This window comes from Dermacentor andersoni, chromosome 8 (genome assembly GCF_023375885.2).
Source record: "Dermacentor andersoni chromosome 8, qqDerAnde1_hic_scaffold, whole genome shotgun sequence".
NCBI lineage: Eukaryota > Metazoa > Arthropoda > Arachnida > Ixodida > Ixodidae > Dermacentor > Dermacentor andersoni.
This window is the reverse complement of record NC_092821.1, coordinates 35,101,308-35,125,925: the sequence shown is the minus strand read 5'-3', so window position 1 is coordinate 35,125,925 and position 24,618 is coordinate 35,101,308. Positions and strand designations below refer to the sequence as shown.

General features: G+C 47.4%; 1 protein-coding gene across 1 annotated transcript in view; it reads right to left on the bottom strand.

The window, feature by feature from the left end:
• LOC140212947 (uncharacterized) overlaps window positions 1-20,854 on the bottom strand; it is a 35,215-nt gene extending 14,361 nt beyond the window's left edge. The window contains exon 1 of the mRNA XM_072284051.1: window positions 20,741-20,854. Coding sequence (XP_072140152.1) covers window positions 20,741-20,854 — 114 coding nt within the window. The remainder of the gene's footprint in view (window positions 1-20,740) is intronic.
• Window positions 20,855-24,618: the final 3,764 nt, after the last annotated feature.

Here is a 24,618-nt window from a genome sequence, read left to right as displayed (position 1 = left end):
GGTAGTTGTGCATGGACGCTAGTAGTGCAATATTAGCGAAAACTAAAAGTGATTTCAGCCAAAAGGCCTATAAGCGATATGTGCAATACGTTTGTCGATTTGGGCCTCTCCCAGCTGGCCACTAAACTGGAGCTGTTTAAATAGGACGTGAGAAACGAGCCAGTATAAATGCTCAGATAAGTCTGTTCGAGTGAGGCATATGCAAGGGAACTTTTATTGCATAACTCTTCAGAATTGCCTTTCAAAGCAAAATCAGGGATTCTAATGCTAGCTATGTTCTATTCTAAGCAGCAGACAGACGCTTCTGCGGCAGCGACGCAAAAAGCTTTTTATTCGAGGCAGCAGCGTACTTTTATTGATAACACTGCATGCCGGTCAGCCGCACGTCATTGAAGGTGCAATCTTATCAGACTGACTGGCCAATACAGAACACTCCTTCCCCCTTAACGCTACGGACGTTTCTTTCCGCGCTTATAACTGGAGGCTTGATAGCGATCAGCGGGGCGCCTTGTGCGATTACTTCGCAAATTGGCCTCTTCGGGTGATGCCATGGTTGATGCGGTTGATGCCTTGCCTCACGCTGCGGTGCCGGTCCCTTAATTGAAGTGGAGTCATCTAAGCGAACATCCTCAAGCTGGTTCGCAGTAGGGCCACTAATCATGGAGTCAGCAGGGAGATCCATTTCCGAGGGTGTTGGTAGGAAATCTCGCTGAAACGGGCACTTGGAGTGGACTCAGGATGCGCTTCTTTTGTGACGCCCGGATGGAATGATGTCCTTGGTCCCGAAATCCAGCTGGGTCTCAAGTGGTCGATATGCACAAAACAAAAATTGTCAACGACTTTGACTACAAACGTAGAGTCGCTTACGCGTTGCACTACGGCAGCTTCCTCCCATGACAGGGTTTCCCCCTCTCGTAGTTTTGACGAGAACTTATCACCGGCTTCCATCTGCGGGTCCCTTCCTCGGCCCTCGTTGCGATGGGTGGTGTCTCTGTCTTGACGGCTGCGCATATCCTGTACAAAACTTGGATTCAGGATTGCAAGCTTCACTCGAGGTTGTCGTTTCAGGAACAGCTCAGCCGACGTTCTTCCTGTTACGAAATTCGAAGAGTTCCTGTAATCAAGCAAGATCTCGTTATGTCGTTGATGCAGAGTTCTGTTTTGGCCTGTTATGTTATCCTGAAGCACTTGCTTGAGTAGAGTGGCTTTTGTGGTTTGAACTAGCCTTTCTGCTGCCCGTTCGATGAAGCATGGTACGGTGGCGTACGCGTGTGTGGAATCCTGTGAGAAGAGGTGAAATGGGAGAACTCCTGCGCAGTAAACTGATGTCCGTTATCGCTGATCAGTTCCCTCCGGGTTGCCTTACGCTGCAACTATCTCCTTGAGGCATTTGACGTCCTTGTAGTGCGGAGGTATTTTGCCTCTATCCACTTTGAGTAAGAGTGTACTAGAAAAAACAAGTTGGAGCCATCCTTCATGGCGAAATCGACATGGACTCTCTGCCAAACACGAGTTGGATAAGTCCATGGATGCAATGGTCCTGGTGCCTTCGCAGGCATGGTCGTTTGGCACACTGTACATTGACGTACAGCGTCTTCAATGTTCTTGTCAATCAACGGCCACTAAGCAAACTACCTAGCAAGCATTTTCATTCTTTGCATTCCAGGGTGCTCTTCATGCAGCAATGTTAATACTGCTTCTCCAAGTTCGTCCGGCATGATCACTCGCTGGCCCCACGTGACGCAGCCTTGCTCGTACGATAGTTGGTTTCGACGAACATAAAAGCGCAGAAAGTTATCATCGTGGTGCACGGGCCAGCCATATAAGGTGAACTGCACGACTTTGGAAAGTAAGGGGTCCCTTTTAATCGCAGCAGCAAACTGGCCCACAGTGAGAGGCGTTGACTGAAACACTGCAAGACATTCTGCAGTGTCGTCTTTATGCTTGACCAGAAGTGGAAGCCTTGAAAATGCGTCGGAAACTTCCATGTTCTTGCCGCTTCTATAGCGCAGTGGGTACTAATAAGCTGCAAAGATGATAGCCCAACGCTGAATCCTGGCTGCAGCAAAAGAAGGAATTGGTTTATCCGATGCCAAGATCTCCAACAGCGGTTAGTGGTCTGCATACAGCGTGAATTTGCGCCCGCATAGGTACCTATGAAACCTGATCAGACCAAAAATTAGGGCCAGGGCTTCCTCCTCGCTTTGCGCATAGTTGCGCTTCGCTGAATTTAATGTTCTGGGGCAAATTCGATGGGTCTTTCTGAACCATCGGGCATGACGTGAAAAATTACGGGCCCAAGACCGTAGGCCGACGCGTCGCAGCTTAAACCGATTGGCCTTTTGACGTCGTAAAAAGTCAGAACTTGACTGTCGATGAGGCGCTGCTTGGCTTCCACGAATGATCTTGAACATGCGTCCGCCCACACCCAACTCATGTCCTTTTTGAGCAGGTCGCACAATAATTGGTGCAGCTACTGTAGCTAAATCTTTGATGAATTCTGCGTAGAAATTCAGCAGGCCAAGTAGGCTCCCAGTTCAGTTACGTTGCTTGGCTGAGGTGCTCCCGTGATTGCTGTTATCTTTATTCTGGTTAAAAAAATGCCATCTGTTGTCACTTTGTGTCCCAGATAAATGATGGACTGGTTGAAAAATTCACACTTCTGTTTTTTTACGGTAATATGGTGCCTTCACAGTTGTTGAAGCACCTTTTTCACGGATTGCTTGACAGTCGTCGATGTTGTCGCCTATGACGATGACGTCGTCGATATAGCAACCCACTCTTGGAATCCCTTTTAAGACTTCGTCCATTAACGACTGAAAGATACGGGGTGCGCTAGAGATGTCGAATGGAAGGTGCTGAAACTGAAATAATGCGAGATGAGTATTCACCATTAGCAGCGCGCTTTGCTTTCCTCAGCAAACGGCACTTGTTGATAGGCTTGTGATAGTTCCAGGACGCAAAATATTTTACCTCCGGCGAGCATGGAATACAAATCTTCCGGCAGTAGCAAAGGGTAATGGTCCGCTTTTACAACAGGATTAACTGTGACCTTGTAGTCGCCGCATAACCTTAATCCTGCGCCGCCTTTCTTCGCGACCACCACCGGAGGCGTGTCCCAGTCACTTTTCGTGACCGTCTTTAGTATTCCGGCTTGCTCGAGCTTTTCCAACTCCTTTGTTACTTCCTCTTTGATAGCAAACGGTATTGGTCGTGTTTTTGAGAACACTGGTGGAGCCCCTTCCTTGCCAAAGATGCGAGCTTCGAAGTTTTTGACGACACCCGGGGTGCTCTTGCAAACCTCGGGATACTTTTTCCGTAAAGCTCCTACCCTCTGCTCCAGTGGCCTATCCGTGGACAGACTGTATACTTGTTTCCAGTTTATCTGCAGTTTTTCCAGCCAGTCTCTTGCCATGAGAGCGGGCATCGGCGTTCCGTTTCCCTGCACTACCACTACGGGCAAAGAGATCTCGCTTCCTTCCTGTTTGACTAAGACGTTTGCTTTTCCAAGTACCTTCAGCTTTTCTCCTGTCTAAGTGCTCAACGACACCTTTGATTGCACACATCTGATATGCGGGAAATACTGCTTATACAACTGCTCTGGTATGATCGTGACCGCTGCCCCGGTGTCAATTATCAGCGAAACAGTCTTCCCTTCAATGTTCAGGTCGACGCTGTAGCCCCTTGAACTTTAGCCCGAGTAGAACACAGTTTGACAACTCAAGTCTTCAGATTAGTCGTCCGTGGTGTCGGCATATCTGACAGCTTTTGCTTTGGCTCCTCTTTTGCAGACGGCTTGCAAATGCCCTTTTTTGTTACAATTTCTGCAGGTGTGGTTCCGATACCAACATTTTGCTCCCGCATGACGCTTTCCGCAATGCCTGCAAGCACTTCGCCACTCTTCCTCTCGCTTAACTTTTGACCATGCAACCGCACTCGATTTCTTTTCGTTATCACGGTAATGTTCGCCCTGAATGACGCTGACGCTGCATGGTTTTGCGTCAAACTCATGCATTTGCTTCGCCTATTGTGCTGTTAGCTCTTTTTCTAGCACTGTTTTGCACGCCAGATCGAACGTCAAGTCAGCCTGTGCAAAAAGAGCCCGTTGCGTTTCCTCGTCGCGCAGACCAGCCGCCAGACTGTCCCTTGAGGCATCATTTAAAAACGTGCCGAAAGTGCAATCTCTTGCAAGATGCTTCAGTTCAGTGATGAAATTTTTGACACTTTCATTTTCTCGCTGCATTCGGCGATTTAATTTACAACGCTCTGCGATAATTGAGTGAGCTGGGCTGAAATGAGCTTCCAGAAGCTGTTTAATTTATTCGAAGGTCTTCTGAGAAGGCAAATGAGGCACAGTTCTCTTCTTTAGCTCATCATATGCTTGCGCGCCGAGTACGTTCAGAAACAACTTCAGTTTTTTGTCTGCAGAGACATCATGTATGTCTGCGTAGTTCTCGAAGCGTTCAAAATACGGGCGTATGTTGCCGATTTTTTGGTTGTATTCTCTCATTCTGCCAAGCTTCGGACCACTCCGGGTTCTGCCATAATGAGCAAATTTCACTTATCTGCCCAGCCGATTTACTTGATGTGCCTTGTCCGTACTGTCGGTTCTTGTTCGCTTGCTCCAGCCAGCCAATGAAGTCCATGCAAGGGCTCCGTGATGCCTTGCTTCCTCACGACGTTCTTGCGCTGCTCCAGGCCGTCGATGAACTCGTGGCTGCAAGGGCGCCGTGTCGCCTTGCACCGTAGGCGGTTCAGCCTCGTGACTGCTGCTGGCCGGCGGCGGTTTGCTGCGCGCCGGATGCCATCCTCGACGCCAGATGTTCTATTCTAAGCAGCAGACAGACGCTTCTACGGCAGCAACGCAAAAAAAGCTCCTTATTCGAGGCAGCAGCGTACTTTTATAAATAACGCTGCATGCCGGTCAGGCACACGCCATTGATGGTAAAATCTTATCAGACCGACTGACCGATACAGAACAAGCTTCATTGCTGATTCTTTAATTTACATTCAACATGGGGCATGCCGCTACATGCTGTCTGCCTTCACCACCGTCAAGTCCCCCTTAACAGCCTTATTGTCAAAAGTAATGAGGCTGCAAATATGGGTGCAGTTGCAAAGGAAAAAGTGTGCATGCTCTAGGAGAGAGAAGACTGACTGTGATTGGCTGACATGTAACACAGCAATGCAGGCATGAGATATAAGTCTACCAGTACGCAACAGCAAATAACTTGAAGCCAATGCTTCATCGTGTCTTTCCCAATTCTTTTGTTTGGGCTGTTTTATTCCAAGTAACTGGCTCTAGCCTGTTGAAAGATCTACCAATAGTTGTCTGCACAATCATGCTACAGCTGGACTTTAGGTGGCATGCTTGCTTTGTGCTTAAACTGGCAAAGCAGCTTTCTACATAACGAGGCAATGCTGCAACAGGGAAACTTGGGTTAGTTGGGGCATGTTTATCGCACACAAAAGCGCACAAATTGAGGCAAGAATTAAGTAAGGTATACATGCAAGCACTGTCTCATAAACACAAGTTTATTAGTAAAAGAACAAGCATATATATAAACAGAACAAATTGAGAAACAGAACTGGTGGTAATAAAAATTGTACCCGCATGACGGCCACTTCCAGGTACATCAAAGAGGCAAAATCTTGCCACTTCAAAAGTCGAAAACACACACACATGGTGTCAAGAACTAGTAGTAGTATAAACTTTATTTACCTTGGTGGTCTTGGGTGGTGGGAGGGTCCCTCAGTCCAGGGTCTCTGCGGTTCCATGCGCTTGAATGAGAGGAGCTCTCTGGCTCTCGATCTTCGCTAAACCGCAAGCCATACCTCCCACTGCCTGTTACTTGTCACTGTTACTTGTCAAGAGGCGAATTGGAATTTGGAGGCACTAGTTTGCGCGTCCACGTCACGTGGGCAAGAGTTGGCCACTCCCCGTACCAAGGACATGTATCTTCACAGAGAGCAGGATGTATCTAACTGAGCATTTCAAGAGGTGGATATGTGTTAGTCCGTATACGCTGCCAATCCCTATCGTATTTTCCTGTAAGGTCGGGGTGTGGGTGGATGTGTTTTTGTTTCTATTTGCTTTGGTTTTTGAGTGTTTTGTGGGGATGGATGGGGAGCTCCTCTAAAAGACTGACTGTTGCTCGCGTGCTTATTCCTCGATGAGTTCGGGCCACCCTCGAGTCAAGAGTGTGCCAGGCACCACATTATCGTATGGTTCAATTCTAGGGCGGTGCTTAGCATTCTGTGAATTTTGTGCGGGATGGTACCCATCATGAACAAACAGTGTGCTGCCTGGCAGTCCGACATGGCCCCAATCACGACAATTGTTCTTTTGCCTCTGCATCTCGAAGGGTCAGTGCTATGGCTACTGCCTCCGCAGTGCAGGTCAAAGGGTTACGAATGGAGGTCATTATTGCTGTCGACCAATTGAGGGCCACTGTTGTGAATTCGTCTATTACCACTGTACGCACATCCGTGTAGTATATGTCTGGATTTCATCCATATTTGTTTTGTAAAGCCTTTGACCGTGCTTTTCTTCTGCTTTGGTGGTGTTATATGCTCATATTGTTTGAGGTTGGTGAAACGAGAATTTTCGCTCCTATTTGTCTGGGTAGTAAAACTGTTTCTTCCCCGCCGTACTGCGCTTTCAGGGGATAATCACACCTTTTTCAGCAGGTCCTTTCCTTGTTCTGTCGAATTCAGACGATCTCTCTTTGCCACAATCACTACCCTGGAATGATCTTCATATGAGTCGTAAATACCAAGAGCCTCCGGACTCTCGGTGCTCGTATTTTTGGAAGCCCCAGGGCAGCCTTAAACGCTGCCCAGATGATGTAGTTCACTTTGGTTGTTTCGATCTCATTTAGTATCTGAAAAAGGAGGTTATAGGTCACCCAGCCTATAAAGAATGCTTGCACGAGTCTGACCGTCTCGGCTTCTTTGAAGCCTCTTCGTTGTTTTTTTGTGACTCTGTAGATCATTCGTGCCACATTCATTGTAGTTTGTTTTAATGTTTCTAGCGGAGTGGGGATACCTTGCCGTTGATTTGTGTCCACATGACTAGTATTCTGAGCTTTTGTACCTCGCTGTCCGTACAGTATTAAGCTTATGTCCGGGCACTAAGTCCTCCTCGTGTATTTCGCTCTCACTCGTGTATTTAATTTTTTCCGGTGCGCATTTCATGCCTGCTTCTCCAGAAAAGTGTTCTACTTTCTGAATCGCCTTCGGCAGTGTGTCCTATTTTTCCCTGTATGAGCCTCTGGTCGCCCATAGTGTGATGTCGTCTGCGTATATGGTGAGCCCCAGGTCTTGGTCCTCTCCGAGAGCTACAGCCAATTTCTGCATTCCTACACTGAAGAGGAGCGAGGATAGGATTGCGCCTTACAGACTTCCTTTGTTGTGATGTGTGATGTGTGTAGAGTGTGATCTGTACGGATCTCAACCCTATGCATACCGTCGCCGTTCTGTGTTATAAGAACGACTTGTAATTGTATGCTCATTCTCCGCATTCAGTTTTCTCAAGTATGTCGAGAATCGTAGTAGGATTGTACTATCGTTGCCTCCATTTGGGGAGTTGATTGCCTTCTTTTTCAAGAGTAAGAAGACGCCTTGCACTAAGATGTTTGGTCGAAAGTCGGACATGGAGAGTGGAAATTTAAGGCCCCTCAATATTCTATATGCTTGCTAAGGCGCGTTTGGACTGCCTTCTCGAAAAGTTTTCCTATGCACAAAGTTTGTGATACGAGTTGTAGATTTTGAATGTTTTTGGGTTTTGCTGGCTTCAGTATGAGAATTGTATTAGCTTCCTTCCTTTCCCGTGGGTTGCATACGTTGTCGTTAAGAAAGTCCGTTCGTTCAGCTGATGTGTTGAGATTTAAGTTCCGTATCATAGCCTCTGCCACCATTCTGGGGCTATCGAGTTTGTCGTTTTTGATGCCTGGGTATGTCCACGACGTGGATTCCGTATGTGTTGTCCGTATGTGATGTCTGTTCTGTGTTAAGATATGTCGTCGTGAGGTGCTCTACAAGTTCAGCGTCTGTTCCCCCAAAGTTATTGCTTAATTGTTCGAAGGTGGTGTTCACTACCATATTGGTTTTTGTAGGGTCCACCATGCTTCTCTAGATAGCCCATGTTTTTTGGTGTGGAGGGTGCTTTTTAAACAGTCACAGGACTGACGCAGTAGTTCTGCGGAAACCCGCAAGGTGGAGAGAAGTATTGAATGAAGGGGAAATCTGACACCCACCCGTTTGTAGCAATTGCTACGAACGGGTGGATGTCAGATTTCCCCTTCATTCAGTCACAGGACTGAACCAAAAGAACAGAAAAATTTATCGACAGTAATCCAAGGTAAAGAAAAGTGTGCTCTTGTATAAACCACAATTATTTTCCACTAAGTACAGCTAGTGGCTTGCTAGTGTAGTTGTGTAGTAGTTGTAGCTAGTGTAGTTGTCCTCTTCCCTTTTATTACAAGGCCTCCAATATTTCCATTGTGTTCTCGCTGCGGTGTCTAAACAAAATCGGTACCTCTCTGTTTAGATGGCATCCCCATTTCCTCCTATGCGCTGGCAGTTGCCCCAAAACCATTCAAGGATGACAAGTGTTTCTTTAACAATGCATTAACCCAATGACGATTTTGGTCAACATACACAAGTCCACAGGACATTGGCAACCGTAAACAATTCCTGTTGAAAATTGCTAAGCATGAATATTGTCTAGCCTCTCGGAACACAGAATCCAACCTGTATGAGGACATGACCTTCTTTGCAACGCAAGACAAATTCTGACGAGAACGTTTCTTCAGAGAAATTTCTTCAGAGAAGCCAAGTCATGCCACACCCAGTGACATCACTTCGCTTCCCGGCACCCGAAACGCCTGCTCAACCTGCCCCTTCCCTATTCTTTCTCTTGCCACTCCCTCGCATTTTAACGCACATATTGTAGAATGAATATAACATAACTATAAAAAAGCACGCTCCAATTCTTACCTGTAATTCAGCATTTATGTTTACGTTTTAGCCCTACTAACAATTCAACTGGCTGATTTCCTTGCGACTTTATTGTGGATTTAGCATTTTCTGCAGTTACAGGCATTGAAATACAGCAGTGATTAGCGCTACTTCATGAACATCTTGCTTTGAATATTTCGCTAGTAGTTAAATAACTGGGAGCCCATGCTTTAACACCTGCTCCTAATTTCCAATATTTATTGCAGCTGTTGTATGAAACAATATTAAATTATATTCAATTGTCAGCCATGCAGACTTCGCTAAATACAGTGAAAATATTCCTTTATACATTAGCATACATTCAATGGTGCACCACTTATACCGTTGAGAATGGAGCAGCGATTTTCCAGAAGTTCAGTAATGAAAACAACCTTCGGACTTTGTGGTCTTCTAGGCATCCTTGCGCATGGAATCACAATGTTCAGAATGTTTGTGCAATAGTTAGTGGCAGAGTGAGCAACTAGAAAGATACGACACATTGGACGGTCCGCCTCACTTTATTCCGGAAGTACGAGATAAAAGAGCGTTGGATTTGTAATTTCTGTTCCCCAGATGCTTATGTTTATCATAAGCAGCCCAGGCTGGTGTCATTTCTCAGCGGCAATGATGTTGTCACTTTTATTGATTTTGAGTGTTTTAAACTGTAATGGCCAGCCCAGAACAATACAGACGAAAAGGTGAAATAATAAACTAACATGATATGCATATTGGGAAGAGTGGTTGCTTACAATGGGGGGAGGGGGACGTCTCTTAGACAAGTTGTACTCTTCGTCTCTCAAAAATGATCTCCTTATAAATTCAAAGAAAACTAAAACCACATTTTCAGAGTTAAAGATCACGCTCTTTCTGTCAGCACTACTCTTACCTTATGAGGAAATGCCATAGAAATTACAAACACAGTGAGAACGCTGGGCGTACACCTTAATGAAATTATGTTATGGGATGCTCACACTGAGTATCAAGAAGGTAACCTTGCCCGTGTAGTTAGAATTATGAAAAAAGTTCAGTATTTATTACCTGTAAAAGCAAAGCTTGAGTTATACCACGCATTACTTGAATTGCAATTCAAATACTGTATTTTGGTGATAGGCAATATAACACACACAAATATCATGAAGCCCTCGCTTAAGCAGAAGAATGTGCTTAGAGCAATGGCCCTCCATCTTCTGTTTATGTATCGCATGCTTTCCTCCCTTACTTTCTAGTGAGAAACGAGCGATCTGTTGAAATTTCAGTGTGAAAACCAGGCACACACCCATCTGTACTCGGAAATGCGAGCGCAAGCATGTGAAGAGCCGCACCTATTAAATCCGGGGGAAAGAGAAGGAGCAATGAGCGATCTGCTGAAAGCCCAGTGCGAAATGCAGGTGTGCACCAATCTGCGCTCGGAAATGCGAGCGCAAGCAAGTAGCGAGCAGCGCCAATCCAATCCAGGGGAAAGACGGGGGGGGGGGGGGAAGGGGGGACGTTTTCCCGTGGTATATCGCCAAACGTTATACATTACAAATTCGTCTAACACACATTCAGTGTACATCTTGTAAAGTTTAAAGTGGTTATCAACCAAGTTATCGTGACTATAATGTTGTACTAAGCGCATCTGTTTGATAACTTGCTTGTGCATGTAATGGACTCGTGGGAATGACAAATAAGTGAAAGAAGACACTGACCATGGACTGCCGGTATGATCACGTGAGCTCCTGTTTGTCTACCACGCATAAAGCAACGCTCAAGGGATGCGAGCTACCGAAATTGAATCTAGGTAAACGAATTTAGGTGCACACGTTCCGAGGGAGAAACTTTGTCCTCGTACCATTAATTCTTGCAACTTGTGGCCTCGCCAGAGCTCATGAAGATTCCAAGTTTCGCCAAAGGGGGCGCATCCAGCATAGAACCCAAGAATACAAATTTTCTGTCGCAGCGGGCTCGCTATCGCACCGAAATACGGTCGATGGCTTTGGTGAGTACACCTTGCCATCTCTGCAGAGTTTCCTGACGCCACATCATTGAAGCGTGAGCGACAGCATGACCCTTCCATTAGAATTATTCTTGACGCCGCTCAGTCATCTGCGTGAGGCTCACATTTCATTGTTTTTTATTATTTATTGTGTAACAATTATACTGCTGAAGGCGCTCCACTTGGCCTCGTGATTCTCCATACTTCGAGGATTATGATACTTCGCGCCATACATGATGACATCCAACAGGCCACGCCGGCTTTTCTCGCACACTCCAGCGACTGCGCCAGCGTTTACATTGGCTCAAGCCATGGAAAACGGCGAAGAAGTACGTTGCCAGCTGTGCCATTTGCCAACGCCATAAGCAGTCAATGGCGCATCCTGGGGGTGCCTCCCAGCCAGTTAAGCCATCGACCTTGCCATTTGAAAAACTCGGTGTCGACTACTTGCTACGTAGCTTTCCCAAAGCTACTACCGGACGTCGCTGAATAATTATGAATGTGGACTACTTGACCTCGTATACTGAGAAGGCGGTGCTCGCTTAGGCTACAGCAGCTGACATTCCATCTTTCCTGCTTCATTCCGTCATTCTCCACCACGGTGCCGCACAGGTTTTGATTAGTGATTGTGGAGGGCAGTTTACTTCGGACGTTGTTGAAGAACTACTACGTCTTTGTGTATCTGATTACCGACAGTCGACACCTTACAGTCCGCAAAGAAACGGCCTCACTGAGCAAGTGATTCTCACCCTAACCCACATACTTTGCATTTATTATCTATTCACAGTTCACAAAACTTGAGATTTATCTTAGCGTTTGTTACGTACTCTTACCATACTGCCAAGCACGAGGTCACAGGCTATGTGCCTTTCTTTAATTCATTACTTTCCACCTCCAAAGCTTTATCTTCCTTGGTGCTCCCATGATGACTCTACAAAAGGCCAGAATTTATACCGTGCCGAAGAAACGCGTTGACTGGCCCTCTTCAGAACCATTTGCTCTCAAGTTGGTACCAAGGCTCGTTATGACGGTCAGCGTGTGCTCGTCACATTTGCTCTTAGGAATTTTGTTTGGCTTTGGACACCTCTACAGAAAAAGGGGCTGTACACAAAATTCCCCGCAACCTACACTGGTCCATACATCATATGGAGACGTTTGAGCAACGTGACGTACGTCATCGCTCGAGTGACTTTGCACAACCGGCGCTCATGTACAACGCAAGTCGCTCACGAGGCTCGACTCAAACTGTGCGACTATCGGGCTATGTAACTCGCTCGAAGAGCTTCGTCTGCCCCAAGCAAATTGTCACGCTGCACGGCGCAGCCGAAGGAAGAGAAAGAGGACTGCGCGAGGAGCTGGCCGCTGCCTGTTGGTCTTGGATGACCATACTGTTCCTTGCGCTGCGCTAAGGATCTATCAATATGTAAATAAACCCATCTAATTCATTACAATATAAACATATTCGTATATTTTTACTTACTTTCGTTGGTCTTTAGCCAAGAAATATTCACTTCATCGAATTTAAATACTCATTAGTACATGTTTGCAACGCAGGTGTTTGATGGGTATTTTCATATTTATCCTAATGCTATGTTATGTGCGCGCAGCCCAGGCCTATACAACCTTCAAGGTCAAACACTATCCTATGTAAGGTGCATGTACTGAGAGGAAATAATGCTGAGAAGCTGGCTACGACAATGAATAACTGCAATAAAATTAGTGGTTATCTGGACATTGATTAACCAATATATACATGGAAAACAAGTAATTTCACTTGAATTATTACCAAATCAAAGTTATGCTTAGCTTAATGCGTCGCACAAGAAACTTAGATTTATGGGACACAACTCTAGAGTACAAAAGGCCAGAATCCATTTTTGTTTGATTGTCGTTATGTGGACATATGGTACACTGTGTTCCCAAAATAAATTTTCATTACTGTACTACTGCTAGTCCTAAGATAATTGTTGTAACTGCCATTTCCTGCTGATTGCTTGCCTAGATTGTTCTTTCTTTTTCCATTCGTGTCTTCTCGCTCTCAAAGTGTATGCTTTAAAGCGTATCCCTTCACACAACTTTAAAATTTCTTCACGCGTTAAGTGTTATCTTTCAGTTCGCTCCTATTTTATGTATAAACTAGTTAATTACGTGTTCTTAACTGCCAGTATCATGTTAATTAACTGTCATGTGAAAACTTGCATTTTTGTTTCTAAACTCAGCTTCTTTCTTATATTACCATCCTCGGGCAATCGTTTTTTTTTTTTCTTCCTTTTTTCAATTAACTGTTCTGGCTAAATGCGTATTCATATACATGTCTACTGTATCGCCCAACTGCCACGCTCTCAAATGAGAGTAGCAGTATTGTAAATAAATAAAAAAAAAATACTCCAACTTCTGCATCTCCATAATCTGGCAGAATATGCGCAAGCTGCCTGTAAACCATGGAAGGGATCCACGATATCTCCTTTAATAAAGCAGAGAAAACTTAATAACGACCTGAAATTAAGGTCAGAGAAGTTAAGCAAGTTTCTAAGAATTTCCTTCTATGTTTCCATAGATGTGATGGTGAAGGCAGATTACGTATTTGAGCTGTATTTTTAACTATGTAATACTACTTGCTAGAGAGCAGATTTTTGCAATACTAATGGGACTAGAGGAAAACAACGCAGTCATTATTAAAAATAAGATTTGCAGAAGGTTTTGCTTATGCTTATGTGCCAACCTGAACGCCTTCCATGTACACTAAGTTTTCTTATTTACGACTTTTATTGCATTGTAACACAGTAGTCTACAAGCATACTCGTTCTGAAATACATCATGTTCTGCTCCTTCAGTATTTTTATTTTCTTACTGGAGCGCACATGCTTACATATATTTTGTCCCATGGAACATGTCTTATGGCAATCACTGTAAGTGTAGCCGATAAACTGGCCACTGTACGTAAACGAGACGGCAAAAAGCTCTAGGTAAGAGCCTACCTGGGCATCTGCTGCTGAAAAAAGGGAACCTATAGAGAGTGTCTGAAGTATGCCTACGAAGCCGCTTCTTCATCCTCACAGCTGGCGATAAAACGACTTCAACCTTGAAATACAGGAGAAAAATTACGCATTGTTGGGATCCCATAAGCACGCAAAAGCTGGCCGCAAGTTTATGCTGTGTGGTACAGCAAGAAGCGGGCAGGGAACAGAGGAAGAAACGAGGACAAGTGCTTACTGCTAACTGAAAATTTATTGCCTGATACAAGGCGTTATATAGAAAAACAACAAAACGACGTGAAAATATATATGTAAAAAATAAGTAATAAAGAGGAAAAAATAATGGTGAAAGTCATTTAAAGATTACATCACCGCTCACTGTTCGCGCTACCATTGTCTAAGAGTGCCATGTCCTTTCGTGATAAAGCCAGGGATGGCTTACGCACAGGCGTACTTCGCGTGCTTTGCTAACCGATTCAACGATGACGCGCGCTGGATCATCCCTATGTGTGACTATTACTTTTGTTTTTAGAAACACAGGGGTACATCCGCATGGGCTGCAATGCAGGGCTACCGCACATTCTAAAATGAAAAACCAACTGTCCCAAACAATCACCCTCATAAGATACTCAAGTTTATATACGATTACTTTGGCTGTTGCAGTGAGCTCGAAAGATTGAACGTTTTTTTTTCAGCGTTTGAATCCAAAGGAGCACACATTTTTATATTGTGGGTCGAAATTTCAAAGGCGCTTTTGAAGCTTATCTTCTAACTGCCGGAAGCTTGCTCTTGTGGAAGTTTAGCTCATGATCTTCATATAAGCAGAATACCACCTTAGTCATCGAATACTACTGCTAGCTTAATGAACCGAAGTGCAATTACCATTGAAGAAAGGTTGTTCAGCTTCCAATAATGGTAACAAAGCTTGCCAAAAATTAAACACCCACAGATTCTGCTCCTTCCAAACCAATTTCTTTGCCCAACTAATGAGCCGATGCAGCTAAGCCACGAAATATTTACTGATCACCGAAGTCGGAAACAAGAATGACTGGCATTCGAAACATTATCTCAGCTAATAGGATGCAGAGAATTAGCTGAGAATCAACCTAATCCTAATTTGTAGAAGTCTTTCCAGATTTTGACTGCCGGCCACCTTGAACTGGTACTTGTTCTGAGGTAAAGTAAATGAACTTACTAAACAATTACCAACACGCATGATTATCCTAACCCCTCAAGTGTATGGACTCTACTTCAGTTGCTTTGTAAACCGAAAGAAACGTTTTTTCATTCACCTGGCCAAAAACTTACCCACTGAATCAAGATGGGCTACCTGAAAATCAGCACTTGATGTTTGCGTAACCGCACTCAAGTTTAATAAGAATAACACTCTTCCATTCTTCCATCGATTCTAACAAATAATGCTATAAAGCTTTGGAGAATAATAATCCCGCCATCTAGTCACCAGGTTGCTTTGGATGACTCCTCGGATACCCGTATTCTACGGTACCAGTGTGCTACTGTCGTAAATCAAACATTTGTAAATTTTTATCAAGCCATGTATTAGGCGACGCGTTTGACCCGCCGATTAGGTTTCGGCTATTTGCGAGTGTGCTCGCCGCAATCATTTTGCTGAGTGTTAGCTGTGCCCTTGGGCCCAATTTCGCCCAATAAACAGTTCGTTTAGTGACTTTATTTGTGCCACTGTGGTTCTTTGCCGCCACCACAACGTGCCAATGGGAACAGAGGCTGACATAAATCCGGGCATCGGGAAAAAGTGCAACTACTGGAAATTAGGACAGCAATAACTTTGCCGTGTTAAAAATAAAAATCTATAACATTCACAGGGTGGCCAAATTTTGCGACAAATCAATAGGCCTTACAAGTAGTTCAGCTGAAGCCTGATGGTGAGAAATCAGCTGAAAATATTAGCAGGCGTGGAACAGAAGCCTAGTCTGTCCGTCGACCGACACTGCAGTGACCGTCAAGTGTCGGGAGACCACCCTTATAAGCGAGATGCCTCGTCGTCAGTCATCACAGGGTGAGTCGGGACTGAAATTTAGGATGTGAACTCTGTCACACGAGAGACAATGTGGCCCATGGTGCCAATCTTGGACGGCTAAGTTGAGAACACTGATATTCGCGTTATGAGGATGCGAGTTCATTTTGTCGTGCGCCCTCTTCCACCTTCCTCGAATTACCACCATTCTTAAATGTTGTCCTTGACAGTCACATTACTCTTGAATACAAACAAGTGTAAGGAGTTAATCCCGATTCCCAAAGGTACGTTTGGATTTCGGTATTTACTATGCTACATTGCGGCTACAATATAAAGGCAAAACAGTGGCGTTGCAGACATTATGGGGAGTGGAAAATTTTGGCATCTGTTACTGCACAATGTACTACTTTAGCGGTCTTCCTTCACAAAAATGAATAAGTCCCACGACAGTATTTCAACAACTAACTGCAAGATAAAATGACAACCTTGGTGTGCTGACAACGAGCCGACAATAAAATGACCAAGACGACATGACGACGACAAAATAACACCATGGCATGCTGACGACGGAATGTTGACGATATTGCGATGACTTTTTGTCGATGGCGCAATCATGACAATGGCACGACGAGAATGGAATCAGGACGACGGCATGACGATTAAAGTATGAGGACAATGGGGCATGAAGAGACTCGAATGGCAATGAATCATAGATGACGATGGCGTGACATCAAAGACGAAATTCATCTGCACCTCAAGGACGACAACTATATTGTTTCTGAAATGTAGCGAATTCGTTTCTATATTAAGGATGCTGCATCTATCGGGTACACAGTTTGACAGTGAACCTTTATGAGTGCAGCTTTTGATGGGGTGAGTGGGTTCATTATGATGCTATGTTCTGACGTTGTGCGCGGGATTTAAGTAGTCAAAAACGCAAGCCCGAAAGTAATAAATTGCTGCACACTTCGCAATTCGCTGTTTTTTTTTTATTCTTTACAACAATTTAATGGACATTTTCATGTGCGGGCCAGTCTCGAAATTATATAACCTATTGCATTTGACTGAACCTCATTACTAAATTATGGTTGACTACTGCTGAACGCGACTGTAAACAGGGCGTAATTGGGTTTGTTAGCCCCCCAAAAATATCCACATTTTTTTAAGCTTGCTGAGCGACACTTTGGACGCACTGTGTATCCACTTTACAGCTAAGGGAAGTCGACACCGGTACGCGCGCAATACTTGAGATTTTTTCCCTACAATTGTTCCGCGCATGAAGTAGGATACAGCGATGCATTTTTTGGTTTTATGGAAGGTGATGTGCTACATTATTTATCTTACGCCAATGCCAGTTTCTACTCGTGGAAGAACCACCGTCATGTATAAGCTGGAAAATAACCAAGAAAACGAAGTCCACCTGTGAATGGCAAAAGGTGGCCAGCTTTCTTTCTTTATTTATTTATTTTTTTCCATTGCTAAAAATACAATGGCGGGGGCTGTAAGTATCTGCCACCTTTAGATGTGTTTTTGGAACTAAAATAGGTTTTCCTGTTGCCTTGTGGCTTGTTACGTTCCAGCGCTTGCCTCAGGAAATCTTAATTGTATTGTGGCACCGTTACCCAACTTATATTTTCTGGGCGGACAGAAAGCAAACCTGCGCAAACAGAGGAGAATAGTGAAGCAGGAAACATGGTTCATCATCATCAAATTTAGGTTTGAGTAATCCTCCTCTAGCCGAGAGGCAGTGCTTTCTATATTGTTATTTGCTACTTCGCACATTTTTCTAGCGCAAAAGTATATTTCATTTTCTATTTGAATCTGACGCAGCTTATTATACTGCTGAGAATTGGCGAAACTATGAAACTGCTCTGTCATCTACGAAGCAGTTGCGAACCATAAGGCAGCGATAAGCACTCGCTCACTCTTAAGTGCTTCTTTTGTGCGGTACAGCACTGGTAAATACAGTCTGTTTTCACAGGTTTCAAGCTATTTCAAAGCTGCAGAATACTAATGTGCCCTCCCGCACTGAAGCATCACTTTTCCACTGTGCTTCCCGCAATACCCATGTTGCAAAAACAACGCAAACCCGAGGGTGGAAGTGCAATGACTGCCGTATGTCTAACAGCGCAACAGGGTACAGGCTACAGCGTTTCTTTTGTCACAAAGGCCGATATTCGCAAGGGCGAAAATTCACATGTCATGCGGAGATACATACGTAAATAGCCAAGCTAATGACGTCAACTCGTGTTTCATTATTGACTATTCATGTACCCATTAGGGTATTCTATACAGAATAGTAAAGTCTTCAAGCTGAAACCAATTCAAACTGAAGCAGCTACGGACCACAGAGGCGAAAGGCGAGCGTAAAAAGGGCTACAGTATAAATCTTGCCATGTCCTTGTGAAAATTTCTTCAGAAAAGATGCCTCGACTTGTGTTTCAATGCTGTAGTACCTTGTTTCAAATCTACAGCTACTTGTAATAAAGATCGCCATGTCTTGTTATTGCTAGATGTCATACACCGTCGTCCTCCAGATCGCAGTACAGGGAACCTGCAATGCCATTACGACATGACGACGACTATGTGATGAGGACATAATGAAACCTAAATGAGACAGCTAACCTTAAGGAGCAGATATAAGACACGCTATCGTCGATAAGAAGCAGGTTCTTCACAGTTACTTCGCCAACGTTTATGAAATCGAGTCTGGGCAAGTTTTGGCGATACCTAAGTACCAAGATCAAATGATTTCATAAAATTAAGCATAACGGCACCTAAATTACAAACTCCTATGAAATCACTAGTTTAATGAACAATTATTGCAGGCTGTGTTTGCTTCTTGTGATAGCTCAGCGTACACTGGTACGTCATCTCTCTTTGAAAGTGAAAGTGATAGGCTGCAGTGACCCTGACATAATACCGATGGCCTTTTTACACCCTTTCGCGGAGGGGATATCCCATATTTTAGCAATCATATTTCGCTTGTCACTGACTACTGCATTTCTTCCTGGTGCTCAGCGTGTCACTCGCGTCATTGCTGTTCATCAAGGGGGCGAACGATTGCTAACTGAAAACTTCCATCTCATATAGCTCTCTTCCACATGCTTTAAAATGCTCGAACATATTATAGGCCATTTCATCACTGCTTAGCTTGAATCTTTTTCAGATTCCCGACTCTGGTTTCGTAAAGGTCTATCCACCTCTACACAATTTGTTACACTGGTTAATTTTTTTACATTTATGCTAATACGAGTGTGGTGAGTTGATGCTAAACGTTGCCTTGCGTGCACCACTGCAGTTTGTCTGCGTAGTACAAAGAACACAAATGGAGAGCTTGAGACCCGTGTCCGCGAGGTAAGCCTCCGTCTCGTCCAAAGCAGCTTGTAGACCTTGCTCCATTTCCGCTAGGGAGCCCCTTGAGCACCAGATCGTGAGTCATCTGCGTAGAGTGTGTGACCTATGTCCAAGAGGCCACCCGGCTTCTCTCAAAGACCCTTAACTTCTATATTGAAGAGCAGTGATGAGATGACTGATCTCTGGGGGGTACTCCGAGCGCCCAATACGTACGCGCTCGAACAAATCTGCCCCGCCTCAATAGTAGCGGTTCTATCTATGAGAAAGCACCTGACAAAAGCCTGCAATGTGACTTCCAGGCCTATCACGTCTATGGCCTGCAGTATGTATCGATGTAACGCTGTGTCGAACGCCTTAGTTAGATGCAGGGCGAGAATCCCTCCCACGTCTAGGGTGCCGCTACCATAGATTTGCTTCTTAAGCATTAGCCTAACCTCATGCGTCCATAGGCCGGGCCGAAAACCAATCCTATTATGTGTCACGATCCTCCCGGGTTCGTGAACGATGGAGGGTTCGGGGAACCCTCCGTAAGACAGACGCTCCGCAGCGTTAATCATGAACGATGACTAACAACCGAGCAGCTGTGCTCGTCGGTGTTTATTGATGCAGTGGCCAATGTTGCCAACCGAGCCTGCCAGGCCACCCAGCCTGGCGGGCGAACGAAGATTATGCCTGAGGGGGCGTCACATGCTTGTTACCCCTCACCCCCAGTTTGTTAACTAAGAAAGACAAACGTCCAAGTTCAGAGCATAAGGCTCTGCCACCGTCCCATCCAAGTAGGCGATTCCTGCTATCCAGGCGAGTAACGGTCCAGCAGCCTCTGTGGTCGAGTACTCCGCCTGGACACCGGTGCTGACGGGCCGGGTGGGGCAACGCCGGGTGCTGCCTGAACCAACCTCGCTCCATCCGGAGGGTCTGCAGTGGTCGGCCTTGTCAGTGGTGCCGGACTTGACACTGACCCAACGGGCACCGTACCACTGCCAACGCTTCCCGCCTCCGAGGTGGGCGGTGTTCCGCTGGAAGCGACTGGTGTTGCCGCTAGTCCTCCTGCGCGCTGGAACCCTGAAGTGGCAGTCGAGGGTGCAAACCAGGTCCCGAGGAGAGGCCTAAGAAGGTCGGCGTGTCAGTGCCACGTGGCCCCGTCTGGCATGCGGACGAGCAGCGATGAGGCACTGGCAGGAGACACGACCTGTCCGACGGACCAGGGTGGGCAAGGACGGAAGTTCCTGGCGAAGGCTGAAGCTCCCGACTCCGGTAAACGTCCGGGACGGCACCCTCGGTCAGCAGCCAGCTTCTGTTTCAGCTGCCTCAGGAGCGCTGTGGATCGGAGGTCCGGATGAAAGACGTACAAAGTGTCTTGACTATTTGACCCAGCAGGAGCTCACAGGGGGCTCGGCCAGTGACATCGTGGGGCGTAGTCCGGTACTAGAACAGTACCCGTGTAATCTGCGCCCGGAAATCCACAGATTGGCTCTTCTTGAGCCTGTCCTTGATGGTCTGCACCACCCGCTCGGCTGCACTGTTTGAAGCAGGGTAGTACGGTGGAACCATCATGCGGCGGATTCCGTTCTTCGTCAGCCAGGCTAGGTACTCTGTGCTCGCGAAAGCAGGACCATTGTCGGACGCGATGACGCCCGCCAACCCCTGGGCAGCGAAAATCTGTTGCAACGCCGCAATGGTCGAGCCTGCCGATGGAGTGGTGACAGCCACTTCGAAAAGGCGTCCACTACCACCAGGAAGTAATGGCCCTTGAAGGGTCCCCCAAAATCTACATTCAGGCCAGGGGGTGATTTCCACATGACGTGAGGCCCGCTGATGCTCCTGGCAGATTTGGCAGCTCTGTACCATGTGAACAATGTCCTGCTCCAGGCAAGGCCACCATACGTGGGACCAGGCCATCATCTTGGTCTTTTCCATGCCAGGATGATCCACGTGCAGTAACTGCAGGACCCTGGACCGGAGACATTGTGGGATCACCACCCTGGAACCCCAAAGTAGGCAGCCCTTCTACAAGCTCAGCTCGGCGCCCTTGTGGCTATAGGCGTGCTGAACCAGTTCCTCCCCGCGGGACATCCCCTTGACCACCTGAGACAGGACTCGGTCCCGGCTGGTCGCTCGCGATACCACAGATCTGGAGAGTACCTCCGGGTACGCGTGCTCCAGCATGAACACTTAGCAGGTTCTGGAACAGCATCGGGCACCTTTGGCAGGGGCAAGCGGATCAGGGCATCAGTAGGTCCCAGGTCCTTTCCCGAACGGTAAACCAGCTGGTAACTGTAAGCTGCCAGCCTCAAGGCCCAGCGTACCATTCGAGGTGATGCCTGCACGGGACCTGCCTTGTCAGGCCTTAGCAGCCCCAACAGCGGCTTGTGGTCCGTGACCGCCTCGAACTTCCGACGTCATAGAGAGTGGTGGAAGCGTTCGACTCCGAACATGAGTGCAAGTTCTTCCTTGTCCAGCTGGCTGTTGCGTTGTTCTGCAGCATGGAGCCGACGAGAAGCAAAAGACACAGGGCGTTCCACGCCATCCTTGTCCAGGTGGGTCAGGACGGCTCCCACGCCATACGGCGACGCATCTACGGTCAGGACGACAGGCTTGGCAGGATCGAAGTGTACCAGCACTGGAGCCTTGGTGATAACTTCCTAGCTGTGCTGGAAGGCCCGGTCCTGCTCCTTCTTCCAGACCCATTGCTGACCATGTCGAAGTAGAAGATTGAGCGGCTGTATATGCTCCGACAGGTTCGGCAGGAAACTCCTGCAGAAGTTCAGACGCCGAGGTAGCTATGAAGCTCCATCATGTTCTGGGGTTAAGGCGCCTTGAGCACAGCATCAACTTTGCGGGGAACCGCGATAGGCCAGCCTGAAAAATGACATGTCCCAAGCACTCAACACTGGGGGCCAGGAAAATGCACTTTTCTAGCAAGAGCTTGACACCGGCGTCCTGCAGTCGTGCCAAAACGTTGTGCACGTTCTGCAGGTGGTCCCCGTCGTCGCTGCCAGTAACCAGGATGCCGTCCAAGTACACCGCCACGTGCCTCAGGCCCCTGAAGAAGTTGTCCGTCTCCCTCTAAAATATGGCTGGGGCTCCGGCCACGCCAAACGGTAAGCGCGTGTACTGGAAGAGCCCCAAAGTTGTCGATATTTTGACATACTTCCGGGAGGCATCCTGAAGCACCAGCTACTGGTAACCATCTCTTAGGTCGAGCTTGGTAAAGTTCTGTCCACAGGGCAACGCCAACCAGAGATCCTCAATCCGGGGCAGCGGGTACTTCTCGAGGGAAGCAACGTGATTGATGGTAACCTTGAAATACCCGCAGGCCCTGACACTGCCATCTAGCTTGAGGACTCGTACGATGGGAGCGGCCCATTCAGACGTCTTGATGCGCACCAGGATGCCCTCTCGCTGTAACCATTGCAGCTCCTAGGTGACCTTTTCCTTCAGGACGAACGGCAGTGGGCGAGGCTTGAAAAAACGACGCCAGGCTCTCTCAGCTACATAGATGCCAGCCGTCGTGCCGGCGAATGTACCCACCCCTGGCTGGAACAGGGACTTGAACTCCAGGAGGCTGGGGACGTCTTTCACAGCATGCAGGCTGGCTTCCTGATACTCAGGCAGACGAACGTACAGTGCATGAATCCAGTTTTGGCCCACCAACGTCAGCGAAGTTCACTTGGTTAAGTAAAGGGGGAGGGTTTCCTCCCTCTCGCCTGACACCAAAGCGAACGCTGATCCGGGCCTTACCCTGGACGTAGGACGTAGGGCGCATCATCACGCCCGAAGCCTCGACGGACACGCCGGGGAAAGCGCGCTTAAAGTGTTTCCGGGTCATTACTGACACGCTGGCCCCTGTGTCCAGCTCCATAGTAATGGGGTGCCCGCCGACTTCTACGGTCAGCATATACGGTGGCACAGACAACGGAACAAACCCTGTGAGCCACATGTCGAAACTCCGTGGGTCCTCGGCTAGGCCGTGAAGCCTGGCCGCGGAAGAACTGGAACCTGCTGCCACACGCCCCACCGCGTACCCTTGCGACGGGTACCCTGGCTGCTAGCTTGTATGGAACCTGGGCTTGAACCAGGCTGTTGCTGCTGTCCGCTTTTCGTCCTCCCCCTTCGGCATACCTGTGCCAGATGGCCAGTTTTCCCTCACGTGAAGCATTGTGCTTGACAGAACTGGCACTGTGAGGGGAAGTGGGCACCACCACAGCGACCGCAGGTACTGCCCTTTGTCGCCAACTTGTTGACCGCCGCTTCCGCCGACGGTGAGCGAGTCGCACGCACAATCTCGCCGGCGTCCTTGGCGGCAGCTTTCATTGCAAGCGCTGTCGCAAAGTGAAAGGTCGGGAAGCTCCAAGATACGCGTCTGCATGGTGGGGTTGTTGATGCCGCAGACGAAACGGTCCCGGAGCAGCGAGTCCAGCTGGTCCTCGAAGGCGCAGGCACTCGCACACCCTGATAGCGCAGCAACGAACTGCCGGAGAGTCTCTCCTTCCCAGCGGCTCCGGTTGTTGAAGCGGAAATGCTCCATTAGTGGGAACTGTGCTGGGTTGAAATGCGAGCGCAGTATTGCGAGCAGCTCACCTAGCGTCTTAACATGCGGCGTGGCTGGCTTGAGAAGGTAGAACAGGAGACTGAAGACGCGGGTCCTGTAGCTGGCCAGGAAAATGTCCCGCTGTTTGGCCTCGGGTGTGTTGTTTGCCCAGAACACGTGGACTTGCTCCTCATAAACTGGCCAGGCGAACCCATCTCCCTCGAACGGCTCGAGCCTTCCGTGCAGCGGCTTGGCGGCAGTAATGGGGGGCGGTGTTTCGCCGCTCGCGGTGGCGTGGGACGATCCGTGGGTACTCATCGCCAGTGTCACGATGCGCCGGGTTCGTGAACGAGGTAGAGCTCTAGTTGCCGTGCGTAAGACAGACGCTCCGCAGCTTGGTAGTGATGAACGATGACTGACAGCCGAGCAGCTGTGCTCGTCGGTGTTCATTGGTGCGATGACCAATGTTACCCATCGAGCCTGGCAGGCCACCGAGCCTCGCGGGCCAACGAAGATTATGCCCGAGGTGGCCTCACATGCTTGTTACATTATGAGGAAGAGGTCCCTGCGCTCTATGTACCCGCGAACCCTGTTCAAGATCGCGTGGTGCGCTACCTTGCCTATGCACGAGGTTAATGATATTGGTCTCGTGTCGGAAAAATGAAGGGGTTTTCCACGTTTGTGGATGAGTTTCACCGTAGCCGCCCTCCATCTGTCGGGCACCTGTCCTGTCTCTCATACCCTGTTGAGCACCTTAGTATTTCCACTGCCTTATCGCCCAGGT